The sequence below is a fragment of the Erinaceus europaeus genome, chromosome 12 (genome assembly GCF_950295315.1).
Source record: "Erinaceus europaeus chromosome 12, mEriEur2.1, whole genome shotgun sequence".
Taxonomy (NCBI): Eukaryota; Metazoa; Chordata; class Mammalia; order Eulipotyphla; family Erinaceidae; genus Erinaceus; species Erinaceus europaeus.
This window is the reverse complement of record NC_080173.1, coordinates 68,442,658-68,455,132: the sequence shown is the minus strand read 5'-3', so window position 1 is coordinate 68,455,132 and position 12,475 is coordinate 68,442,658. Positions and strand designations below refer to the sequence as shown.

At 37.8% G+C, this 12,475-nt stretch overlaps 1 protein-coding gene across 1 annotated transcript in view; it reads right to left on the bottom strand.

Moving 5' to 3' along the window:
* AATF (apoptosis antagonizing transcription factor) overlaps positions 1–12,475 on the bottom strand; it is a 106,841-nt gene that overhangs the window by 28,819 nt on the left and 65,547 nt on the right. Inside the window, exons 9-10 of the mRNA XM_016185488.2 lie at positions 5,846–5,913; positions 3,834–3,914 (exon numbers count right to left, since the gene is read on the bottom strand). Of these exons, the coding sequence (XP_016040974.2) occupies positions 3,834–3,914; positions 5,846–5,913 (149 nt within the window). The remainder of the gene's footprint in view (positions 1–3,833; positions 3,915–5,845; positions 5,914–12,475) is intronic.

Below are 12,475 nucleotides of genomic sequence, written 5' to 3'. Positions count from 1 at the left end.
AATAAAATACTGATGACCAAAAATTAACTATTAGTTCCAAGACCAAAAATTGTGTGTGTGTGTGTGTGTGTGTGAAGGGGGAGTTTTTTTTCTACTGGGGCTTCAGGATCTAGGCTGACTTTTTCACTAGAAAGATGAAGACATAGGAGAGAAAAATACCACAGCACTGGAAGCTTCCTCCAAGGCTAAAGGGTAGGACTGAACCTGTATTACATGCATGGCAAAGTAGGTGCATTGTCCAAATTACCAATTTGTAGGTTCTCTTAACTTCAGAGAGAGATATAAGAGATACAACAGCACTGTCTCACCAATTTACTCTGGTGTTACAGTATACCCATGTGGTTGCAGGGCTCAAACCCAAGCCCTTGCACATAGTAAAGTATGTACATTAACAGGGCAACTTGCCTCTTGACCCCCTAAATTAATCGATCAATCTATCTTCCTGTTTTATTTTTTTAGTAGATTTTCTAGTACCCATGGAAAGTTGCCAGGCCAGTATGACTGGTTGATGCCACTGACATAATTTTAATTAATATCTGTGTGGGCATGTTTATCCTTACTATATGATATTTCTGAAAATCTTATATTTTCAATCATACTAAAAATAAAAGAGTAGGGAGTTGGGTGTTAGTGCAGTGGGTTAAGCGCAGGTGGTGCAAAGTCCAAGGCCCAGCGTAAGGATCCTGGTTAGAGCCCCCAACTCCCCACCAGGGGAGTCGCTTCACAAGCAGTGAAGCAGGTCTGGAGGTCTCTATCTTTCTCTCCCCATCTGCCTTCCCTTCCTCTCTGTCCTATCCAACAACAACGATATCAATAGCAACAACAACAACTACAATAATAAAACAACAAGGGCAACAAAAAGGAATAAACAAACAAACAAATAAACAAAAATGAGTAAGACTTGCTCAGTCTTGGAATCTAGTATCAGTGATGACAGTTAACAAGAACAGCTTTACCACAGTTTGGATTTTAGGAAGTTACCTATAATATTCTCACCTAGTCTAAGTCAAATGGTTTATTCTTCAGGGCAAAATGCTAATGTAGTAAAGATGTTATTCTGATGCTTGCATAGGGCAGTTGGTCCTGGTCTAGAGAAACATCTCAACAGCTATAGGTTAAAAGAACAGGTTCTGTTCCTTTTTCCAGCCATGACATCATCTCCCCAGACAATAACTTAGATCTACCTGCATATCAGATGTCAGACTCAGGGGAAAAAAAAAAAAAACTAGTATAGTCATGGGCTCTTTGGAATATAACTAAAATAGGACTACTAAAACTATCTACAAAACGGAGACCCCTTCAACTCTTCATATGAACCATTCCAGCCTTTATGTTCATGATTAGTCAACAATTTGTTTGGCTCTATATGTTAACTCTTTTTTCAGCAACCAGGTTCCAGAGGCTAACATAATGCCAACCAGACTTCCCTGGGCAGAGGACCCCACCAATGTGTCCTGGAGTTCTGCTCCCCCAGAACCTCACCCTACTAGGGAAAGAGAGAGACAGACTGGGAGTATGGATCAACCTACCAATGCCCATGTTCAGTGAGGAAGCAATTACAGAAGCCAAACCTTCCACCTTCTGCACCCCATAATGATCCTGGGTCCATATTCCCAGAGGGATAAAGAATAGGAAAGCTATCGGGGGAAGGGAGGAGATGTGGAGTTTTGGTGGTGGGAATTGTGGGGCGTTGTACCCCTCTTATCCTATGGTTTTTGTCAGTGTTTCCTTTTTATAAATAAAAATTTAAAAAAGGAACAACAACAACAAAAAAAGAATTTGAAAACATTAGCACACACATACAAAAAATAAAATAAAAAGAACAGGTTCTCAGACCAATTAGTTCAAACCCCAGTTTGTTACTTACTAGCTGTGTAAGACTGGGTGAGTTCTGATCTTTTCTGTGCATGACTTAGCTAATTTAATCAATCTGTAGATCAACTCTCTGAGATGTGACTTCTATTTTCCTCATAAATGAGAAAATTAAAGCACAATGGTAAAGTAACTTGCCCAAGGTCCCAAGGCCAGTAATGAAAGAGGCAGATTTCAAAGACCTAAAGGTTTTAAGCTCCATAATCTCTGGCATGGCAAGTAAATTGCTTAGTAGTGTCTGAGAGAGTTTTTACAACTGTTATAGCTATTCCTACTAATAAAGATTACTGATTATGCTCTAACACTCACCAATCTAAACACCCTTCCTTCTGCCATTCCCTCATATTTGCTTTAAGTTTCTTCCATATCAACTGCAGTTTCCTAGATGGTCACATATACTCAAGTTCACAGGTTTTTTTTTTTTTTTTTTGGTCTATTCTTGTTCTTTTTTTTAAATATTTATTTTATTTGTTTATTCCCTTTTGTTGCCCTTGTTGTTTTATTGTTGTAGTTATTATTGTTGTTGTCGTTGTTGGATAGGACAGAGAGAAATGGAGAGAGGAAGGGAAGACAGAGAGGGGGAGAGAAAGATAGACACCTGCAGACCTGCTTCACCGCCTGTGAAGCGACTCCCCTGCAGGTGGGGAGCCGGGGTTCAAACCGGGATCCTTATGCCGGTCCTTGTGCTTTGCGCCACCTGCGCTTAACCCGCTGCGCTACAGCCCAACTCCCCTATTCTTGTTCTTTTAACAAACATTATTTTTTCCCCTTTCACTAAGACCATTCTTCCTAGTCCACTCAGTGTAAAGATATTGTGCCTTATAAATCTTCTCTTGAGCAGCCTGCATTCTCAAGCATGAATTAGATAACCCCTATACCAGGATGAGTACCACCAAAGCACTCCCATACAGCAACACATCTGTCTGTTGTCTGTCATGCTCTCCACGCTGCATGTTCCTCCAGGTAACTTGGTTCTGATCTAGTACCTCACATCATTCCTAAAACATTGGAAGGAACTCTTATTTGTTTTATAAACCACTTATTTAAAAACTACCTATAAGGTGCTTTTCTTTTAGTCTAAGGCAATTTCAACTACTTTGTTTTGTTACTATGTCTCTTTCAGGGGAAAAAGTTATTCAGTCAGCTGATTCACAACAGAAGAAAAATGTAAATGAAACTACATTTCCATTCTAGAGTTTTTTTTTAAAAAACCTCAAATACAGTTTCAACTGTTTTATCTGATTTAAAGAAAAAAAAATTGGGGGCCAAGTGGTAGCACAGCGGGTTACACGCTGGTGTAAAGACTCCCATTCCAGCCCCCAGCTCCCCACATGCAGGGGGTCGCTTCACAAGTGGTGAAGCAGGTCTGCAAATGTTTGCATTTCTCTCCCCGTCTTCTCCATCTCTCTCGATTTTTCTCTGTCCTATCCAACAACAATGACAGCAATAACAAACAATAATAACAACAACAAGGGCAACAAAAGGGAAAAAATAGTCTCCAGGAGCAATGGATTTGTAGTACAGGCCCCAAGCCCCAGCAATAACCCTGGAGGCAAAAAAAAAATCATCAAGAGGCTCAGAAGGTCAGTGGATAAAGCACTGTATTCTCAGGCATTAGGTCTCCAGCTGAATACTCAGTATTGCATGTGCCAGGATGATGCATGGTTCTCCCTCTTTTCTCTCTCATAAATAAATAAGTAAATCTTTAAAATAATCATCAGATGGGCCAATGGATAGTCTGCAACTCAGATTTGACTCTGGCCCACATGACACTGAAGAAAGCTTTGGGACTATGCTCTTTCATGATCTAAAACAATAATAATCAATAAAAATAAATTTAAAAATAAAAATATGAACAATTGTCATCAGTAGAAGAAATAGAAAACTGATACAATAGCCAAAAGCCAAGAAAATAAGTGTAATATTTCAGAGATTTTTTTTTTTTAACCAAAGTAACTCACCGAAGTTTCCTTCCTTTGCTGGCTTTTCTATCTACTTTCTTGTGGATTTTGCTTCTTAATTTCTGGATTGCAAGCCATTGCCTGGAAGTTCACATAACAGAAATGGTTACACATACTGACACATTTGAATTTTTCTTACTAACAACCCTGCAAAAGGAAATCATCAGCTTCAAGTTTTTCAAGATAGTCTGGGACCAAACCGACTAATCAATTGAAGAGGATCTGTGCAAAGGTTTAAAAAAAAAAAAAAAAAGGCAGCTGAGAAATTCTACAGCAAATCTGGTTAACAATGCTTAGTATTTGGAGTTGCTTTGACAAGCAATGAATGTACCAGTCTGCAGAAAAAAACCATCAAACTGAATACAGCTGCTTGGGTTTTCCTTTAATGTTTTCAGCTGTGTGGCATGTTCTATTGATAATATTGCAAATGTTCTTTGGTTTGGACATATGAATTCTTTAAGTCCAATTTTTGTTTGTGCTCATGTACTTTTTTCCTGTGCTGCTCATTTTTTGCTAATATTTGTAAGTATTCATTACTGACAATAGTTTTAGAGTCAGCTCATTTAATTAAATTTTTTTTTTTTCATCTATGTTTCAGATTGTTACTGAAAGACAAGGGCTCTTTCTTCTCAATAAAATCTTAGTGCTTGAAAAAATGTTCACAATTCTTTACCATCAAATATTCAGTATTTATGTTTTCCTTATCACCTTACAACTTAAAAAAATTACATTGAAAAAACAATGGATTACAACATTATGTGTTAGGAGCATAGCATTATAAATTGACCTTTGTATAGATTTCATCACAATCAATACAAAAAAGTCTAGTTGCCATCTACCACCTTAGAACTGACACTTTTTTTTTTGTTTCACCCTCCAGCCCCCTTTCTCTCTACTCCCACCCCAATAGACCTCACCTGTTAACAGATAGCATGAGTTTTATAGTTGGTTTGCTTGAATCACGCTATAAATAAGAATCACATATTCCACAATCATTTTAAATGGAAAGGAATTAAATTTTCAAATAAAAAATATTAGGCTAAGAAAAACCATAAACTCCTCATATGAAAAATGTAAAAAAGGGGAGACACAGAAGCAGCTAGTCATCTTACCTGATTTATACAATGAAGATTCAACATCAGAAAAAAAAAATCTAGGGAAATCCAATTACTGTAATCTTAATATAATCTTAATTACCATAATCTATTTTATTGTAAAGTCAGATAAATGTACAATATAATCACCACTTAAATGCAATTTGCTCTATCACATTAAATTTATAGCAAACCTCTAAAGCATTTCAGGGATACACGAAACATCAACAACATCCTATCTTAAAACTCGAATAGTGTTTTATTCAAATAAAATTATTTCATCAAGACAAATTTTTCATTGCTTTCTCAAAATGCTGCTCTGCCCAGAATCCCATTCTGGCACTTGCAGCTTTTGTTTCCTTTCATGCTTTTGCAAATTATGGCTCATGGCTATTTAAATGTACACTATTCATTAGGTAGCACTCTAAAAGCCCTTTTTATTTTTCAACCACAGGATGAAGTATACACACAAGAGCCTTCCTTCAGTGCTTTACATTCTACCCTGACATCTGGGTAGTGCTGCCATGTTCCATTTCTAATTGTGCTGAAGCTTTTACTGAAGGGGTAGAGATCTAAATTAGGGCAGACTCTAACAAAGCAGATTCAACTATGAGCAAGGAACCTGTTGTGCACAGTGCTGCATTCTGACAGCTGAGAGCACACATTTGGGTGGTTGCTTTTCATTCACTGGTCAGAGACTGATACAATCACAATCCAAACCAGAGAGCAAAGAGTATAAGGAGGACTTGGGGGGGGGGGGGGGAGTCCCTAACACACACACACACACACACACACTCCCAGCACTTTATCTTTCTAACTGATTATCTTGCCTAACGTTTTTCATTGTAGGGCCACTCACAGACTTAGAGGCAGAACTAAGGGAATTCAAAGGGGAAAACAGTTATATACATAAATTACCTTCCCATGGCCACCTGATCATTGGGATCCAAGGAGCTGGTCTTCCGTTCTATGAGTTCTCGGAGCAGCTAGGCGAATAAAAAGGAAAGCAATTGATTATTATTTATTTTTTTTTAAATCTCTCCACACCAACTAACTTTAAAAAGGTGCAATAGAAATTCTGAATGGCATAGTGACAGGTCTCAAATACAATCAATAAAGGACAACCCAGTGGAAAGAACATGACTAAATCCCCATTAACCCTTTAATATTTATATATCTTTTAAAAGGTGGCTATAGCAATAGTTGAGAACAAAATTCCATTTAGAAGACTTATTGTACTATAGTTCATTTCAAATGGATCAATGAGTGTACAACATTCCCTTCATTATTTTTATGATTAGTTTTGTGCACCTCATCAATATCAATGGCGAATCTTTAAAAGGTCAGATGGGAAGGGCTGTGAATGGAAAAAAAGAAACTGCATCACCTTTTCACCAATAGGAAAATTGCACATGGTTAACTTCTGACCTATAACCTTGAGCAATCAAAAGTTCTTCCTCAGGCAAAAGTTTTTAGTACACAAGTTAAGAGTGAACTTTATCCTTTTGCTTTCCATAGATAGCAAACAATCATATATGACACATATTCAGTCACAACAGTTTTAAGAGGGAAATCTAGAAAAGTCTGTAAGTGCATACTGCACATACAACACAAAGACCCAGTTTCTCATCCTATGCAAATAACTCCACGGGAACTCTAAATTACTTTTCTACACTCCTCTCAATCCCAGTTAGTCCACTGCATGCAGTCAAAGTCTAATCTGTATCATTGACACAGACTTGAGAATTTGCACTGAGTCTTAAAGTCCTACGTGAAAAGAAGCAATGTTAAAAACATTACTAAAAGTTAAACACCAAAGGAGGAGAATTTTAAATTAACAAATATAAAACTATAGGTATTTCTCCTATCCAAATGCTGTATGTAGGGGAAAAGAAAAAAAATTTTTTTCAAAAAGTCTCCTGAAAGAAATCTAAAGGAAAACATTAAAACAATCTAGTTCCTGGTAATCATGTCATTAACACAGGTTTAATTTTAAAACTTGTGTCTCCACAAAATGATTATCTTGTAGATAAGACATGGTAGCAATATAGATCTTCACCAAGTTAAATAACTGAAGTCTGTGGCAAAAAAAAGAGGAGGAAAAATTCCTATGAAAGTAGTCCACTAATTTTCACTTGTTTACATAAGTAGGCATTGGAAGAAATAAAACTTATAAAAATATTGCAAAAGGAAAAAGAATGCCCTAACCAAAATTTTAAAAAATTTCTCATTTGCCTATTTTGGACATTATTAACATAGCAATTACACTTAAAAATGTAGGGACCAGAGGCCACTGGTTTATTATCACTAGAGAACAGCGAGCTATTTCTTTACCCTGTTTATCTGATTGATTCCCAACATCTTTCTGGCAGCCAATCTATCAGTTTATCTCTTCTACTTCATCACAGTCACTTCTGGCAGCTAAATACAAGATCCAAATCCAGTGTTACACAGACATACGACACAGTAAACCTATGTAACACTGCTACTCTGTAAACAGCTGCCCTTAAGGCTAAGCAAAAATGGGTTTCTGGTTCCCAGTCAATATTCTGTCAAAAGCAAGATAGAGGGGGGTGGCTGGGTGAGATTTAATGATAATTTTTTTTAATGATAAATTTTTTAAAGTGAAAAACAGAAACACTAAAATGAATAAAGTATGGAGTGACTATATTTCATTGCTCTTACCTTGTTTCAGCTACATGAGAGATTAAAACAACCATTCCTGGTTTTCCTAATTGTCTCTGATCCCTTGAGACTAGGACCCTCATGGCCACTGGAAGCAAGAGCTTAAGGAAACCTGCCCTAGCACAACAGGGGTGAGCCTCTGGAAAGAAGCACCAGGGCCCTTCCTGAAGGCTGGAAATTAAAGCCACATGTAGCTGCAGCACATCTATAACACTTGCAGTGGTCGTGCAATTCAAACGCCTAGTTGGGGCAGCATTTACTTTCAAGCATTCTGTGTACGTTACATATTTTGGATTGCGTTTTCACTACCAAAATGCCTCACAGTTATTCTTAATCCTTCATGATCAGGAAGATAATCTTTATTGATTTATTTATGTCTATTTTATTTAGCCCAATATGTCAAAAAAAAAAAAAAAAAAAAGATTCTGTAGTGTTCAAAGTAGGACTGAGAAAGTAGCAAGAAAATATAAGCAAACCAGTCATTCCATAGTTACTACTATTTCCTACAGCTATTAGTATCATGGGGTTTACATTTAATTAGAAAAAAAATGCTTTCCAGATAACTGCTGGAAAATGAAACCTTAGGAATATTGCTAAATAATGAGATTTTGATTCTTAGATTAAATTTTATAGTTTAACTTCACAAAAAAATTTTCCATTAAAATTCAAGTTTCTGTTTTAGTTGAGAATTTTTTATTTAGATAATGACATGATATTTGTCAGTTTCTTTGTGAATCAGAAAATGGAGAGGTACATGAAGTAGTTTTATTCTAGTCTGTTATAGTCTCTCCAGAAACTTAATTTGGAAAGGCTTGGTTGTTTCTTTACTTCTAGGAGAAAAATCACAGATGTAGTTAGGTTTCCAAGTCAGTCCACAAAAAACCTATTTAACCTATAACAACATAGCTGTAGAAAAGCACTGATGGTAACTTAGTAACTATTCAGTATCCAATCAGAATTTACTCTATTTTGCCCAGAAAAATGTGCACCAGGCATTAAAGATGGCAGTTGAACACCTTAGTTTAACCCTTTCCAACCTCTCTACAAAACAGCAGAGGAATAAAATAAATATTAAACACATGAAGAGAGATAGTTAATAAGGATATATATATATATATATATAGGATAGGACAGAGAGAAATGGAGAGAGGAGAGGAAGACAGAGTGGGAAAGATAGACAGACACATGCAGACCTGCTTTACTGACCGTAAAGGGACTCCCCTGCAGTGGGGAGCCGGGGGCTCGAACCCGGATACTTATGCTGGTCCTTGCGCTTTGTGATACCTACGCTTAACCCGCTGTGCTGCTGCCTGACTCCCAATAAGGGTATATTTTCAAAAAATTTTCAGACCCAAGATGGAAGAGTTGAAGGAAGTTATCACACAAATGCCCAGAGGGAATAAAGGTGAAGGTATAGCAAATTAGGCCTACAGATTCTCTGGGATTGTTGTTTTCGACGGGTTATGTTGTTTTCGCAGGGCTGGCTTCACGGGCGGGTAACAGATGACCAGGGACTCATGGTTGAGGTGTAGGCAGTATCTCTTTATTCATGCAGGACGCAGCACAATCTAAGACGAGCTAAGCTAAACTCAAGTACTACTAAAACTCACAATGCTGTCTTGATATATACTTGCCAAGTAGGGTGGAAACAGGATGTGACATAGAGAGGGTGGAGAGAAAAGTGACTGGTGAAAATCAGAGTGTGATGAGGAGAGGATCAGGGTGTGACAAGGCGAGGGGGGGAGGGGGTGGAACAAAAACATACCATGAAACAGTGGGGATTGAACCAATGCTCTGGAGGGAGGGTGGTGCTTGTTAACAGCGGTTATGTAAATAGAATGAAGTGGTTATGTAAATAGAATAGTGTTAAGCAGGGGGGATTTAAAACAAATGAAACAGAAGGGGTCTCATGCATACCAACATGGGATAGCCTCTTAGGCAGTTGCCATGAAAGGAGGAGGAAGGGGGAAAGTGAGAGAGAACAACTGGCTTTCTCCATTACCTCACACAGGTAAATGACTATGCCCCTTTACAACCTCCACCTCCCTTCGTTGGGAGAAAAAAAGCTTTATTCAGAAAAGCCGAGCTCCAGAAGCTCCAGAGGAAAGGCTTTGTGTTCATCTCGGGGAACTTTTGCTTCCTTCCCTTGCCCTACATACAGAATGATTGCCTCCAGCTGCAAAACAGCAGATACAGGAGAGCAGAGGAGTCTTTTCTGAAGAACATGGCTGACCTCTCCCACCCAACTGTTTTGGTGCATTTCTAGAAAGTAAGACTTCTAAATTCTGACATTTAAGATGATTCTAACCTATAGGGTAGTAAACAGTACAGGTAAATTAAGAGGAGCCAAAAGTTCTGCTTAGGTTTCAAAGATGCTGTTCAATGCCTTACTCTTAAATATGCAGAGAAAAATCAAGGATCATCAGTATCCAATGAAAGCAGGCGCTCACCAAAACAAACAGAAAAAGAGGTAATCTACCTGAAATTAAAAGAATGAAAAGCCAGCCTGAGAACTATGGAACTGTGTATGTGAGAGCCCAGTGTCACCAAAAGAAAACAGTGTAGAGAACACAAGAAATCTTAAAAAGGAAAGAAAAAAGAACTTGCAGTAAAGAACTGAGAGACAGACTTCCGTAAGAAAGGTTATCTTGAGAAGAGTAAAACAAGAAATCAAATACAAAACAATTTAAATTTCACAAAACTGAAAAATAAATGTATGAAAATACTCAGATATAAAGCAAAAAGATAACATCCACTTGCCTCTTTGTGAAGGGAAAACAAAACAAAAAAAATGAGGATAATACTGATGTCAAACACCTGATTTGCAAAGACCAGCAGAAAATTACAATAGAAATAATGACATCAAGGACCTGCGTAAGGATCCTGGTTTGAGCCCCCAGCTCCCCATCTGCAGGGGAGTCGCTTCACAGGCGATGAAGCAGGTCTGCAGGTGTCTATCTTTCTCTCCCCCTGTCTTCCCCTCCTCTCTCCATTTCTCTCTGTCCTATCCAACTACAACGACATCAATAACAACAATAATAACTACATCAATAAAACAACAAGGGTAATAAAAGGGAAAATAAATATTTAAAAAAAAATTTTTTTTAAAGGGAGTCGGGCGGTAGCACAACGGGTTAAGCGCACGTGGTGCAAAGCACAAGGACCAGCATAAGGATGCCGGTTCGAGCCCCCTGCTCCTCACCTGCAGGGGAGTCGCTTCACAGGCGGTGAAGCAGGTCTGCAGGTGTCTCTCTTTCTCTCCCCTTCTCTGTCTTCCCCTCCTCTCTCCATTTCTCTGTCCTATCCAACAACAATGACACCAAATCATAACAACAACAATAAAACAACAAGAACAACAAAAGGGAATAAATAATAAATATTTTTAAAAATTTTTAAAAAGAAATAATGACAAAACACAGAGACAGGGAAATGAACCTATAAAGGCCTAACACAATGAATCAAACAGGACACATCATCATGAAATGTAGAACATTAGAATCAAAGAGGAGATTCTAAATGGTTAGAGAAAAAAATAGGTCATGTATAAGAGGCTGACCACCTGTCCCAGTTTATCCCAGAGTCCTGGCTTATACTTTTCATTCTAGTATTCTTTCATCACCTTGAGAGTCCTGGTTTTGACAAATTATCTAGTCACCTCACATGTTAAGCGATGAAAATCTAAATGGAATTAGACATTTCAATAGCAATAGCAGATACCAGAGGACAGCAGAGCAGCATCTTCAAAATTCTGAGGAAAATGACTTTCAACCTCAAATTTCATACACCAAGTATTAACCAGGTATGTTACCCAAAGATATCCTCACACTTGCAATTTAATTTTTTTTTAAAAAAAATTTAAATTTATTTTATTTTTTTGAGAGAGAGTCAGAGAGAGAAACACCAGAGCACTGCTCAGCTCTGACTTATGGTGGTGCAGGGGATTGAATCTGGGACCACAAAGCCTCAAGCATGAAAGTCTTTTTTACATAACCATTATGCTGTCTTTCCCAGCTCTCCTGTAACATTTAACAACTTTACTGAAATGTGATTCACTTAACAAATAATTCACCCATTCATAATATATAAGGCTTTAGTAAATCCACAGTTATGTAGTCATTATCACATCTAATTTTAGATTATTTTCATGAAAACCTATACTTATCAGCTGTCACCCAGAAGTAACATATCCCGAAGGTCCTAAGCAACCACTATTCATTTCATGTAGATAAGATCATTCTGGATTTTTCATATAAATGGGATCATATGGTAAGTTTTATATTGCAAGGAAGGTGACCTGATATTTTCATAATAATGATCTGAATTAATTTCATTGTGTGCTATCTAATATCTTTTGTCTTTAAAACAGGTTTGCCAAAACCTGGTCAAAGATTTCCTTTTCCTGTTTTCTAAAATCTGATGTGTTGGGAGTCGGGGGTAGCGCAGTGGGTTAAGTGCACGTGGCACAAAGCCCAAGGACTGGTGTAAGAATCCCGGTTCGAGCCCCCGGCTCCCCACCTGCAGGGTAGTTGCTTCACAAGCGGTGAAGGAGGCCTGCAGGTGTCTTTCTCTCCCCCTCTCTGTCTTCCCATCCTATCTCCATTTCTCTCTGTCCTGTCCAATAACAACAACAATAAAAACAACAAGGGCAACAAAAGGGAATAAATAAATAAAACTTAAAAATTATTAAAAAAAAAAAAAAGAAAGAGAGCTTTTGTTCTCTGTAAAAAAAAAAACAAAACTGATGTGTCTAGACACAAGCTTTCAATTACATGGATGTATGTGCTACCTGGTTCAATGTGACTAAATATTCTGTCAAAGAGAATATGCAGGCAGGGAGCCGGGGGCTCGAACCGGGATTCTTAC